Raw genomic sequence first — 842 nt, 5'->3', positions numbered from 1 at the left:
GGAGGGTTACGCCGGGGCTGGCAGGACAGGAGGCCGAAGGACAAGGAGTCGTCAGATGCCACTTACAGCAGGACCGGCAGCGCCAGCAGGGCCGGGGGGACCGGGCTCACCAAGGGCACCTTGGGGACCTTCGCTGCCACGAGCTCCCTGGGGACCTGTTTCACCCTGGGGAGGAAGAGGAGGGAGGAAGAGCCGTGAGCACAGGGCTGACGTGGCGGATTTCCCCCTCCACCTGCAGCCGGGAGAGATGGCCACGGGACGGGGCTGGGGACGTCCCCCTCTGCCCCACCATCCCAGGCAGCAGCGAGCCCACGGCACTTCAGGCTTTCACATTTTTGGGCCACGTGGGGGAATCCATTCGACATTCGGTCCTTCTCCCCCACCCCACGCTCCCAGTTTCCACCAGTTTCTCCCGGTCACCTGGCAGGAGAGATGGTCAGGCAGGTCCTACCTTAGCACCAGCAGCTCCGGGGAAGCCGGGGGGACCAGCAGGACCAGTTGGACCCTAGAAGGGAGAGAGGGCACGTGTCAGAGGAGCGATCCCACCTCGCACAGCTGGTGCCGAGGAGTTTTCAGGGTGGCAGAGCTCTGGTCCTTGGCCAGGATCTCCCCACCGCAGTGGAGCTGGGATGAGATCTCCTTCTGGAGGAGCCAGAGCCGACGCTGGGTGCTGGCGGGAGGATGGATGGGTTTGGTGGGTACTTACGGGAGGACCGGCAGCACCGGGAGCACCGTCGTTACCACGAGCACCCTGTGGGAGAGGAGGTACCCATTAGTGATGTCCACCAGCAGGAGAGGTGGTCCCCAGTGCCCCCCCCCCCCTCCCCCCTCCCTGCACCCCG

At 65.9% G+C, this 842-nt stretch overlaps 1 protein-coding gene across 1 annotated transcript in view; it reads right to left on the bottom strand.

The window, feature by feature from the left end:
• The window catches only part of LOC104296025 (collagen alpha-1(I) chain-like), a gene marked incomplete at its 5' end in the record, with an annotated part of 14,350 nt that overhangs the window by 11,828 nt on the left and 1,680 nt on the right, over window positions 1–842 (bottom strand). The window contains 2 exon segments of the mRNA XM_009895847.1: window positions 452–505; window positions 707–828. Of these exon segments, the coding sequence (XP_009894149.1) occupies window positions 452–505; window positions 707–828 (176 nt within the window).

Source organism: Charadrius vociferus, unplaced genomic scaffold, assembly GCF_000708025.1.
Source record: "Charadrius vociferus isolate BGI_N301 unplaced genomic scaffold, ASM70802v2 scaffold3162, whole genome shotgun sequence".
NCBI lineage: Eukaryota > Metazoa > Chordata > Aves > Charadriiformes > Charadriidae > Charadrius > Charadrius vociferus.
The sequence above is the reverse complement of the archived record's forward strand: the minus strand, read 5'-3'. Positions and strand labels throughout refer to the sequence as shown.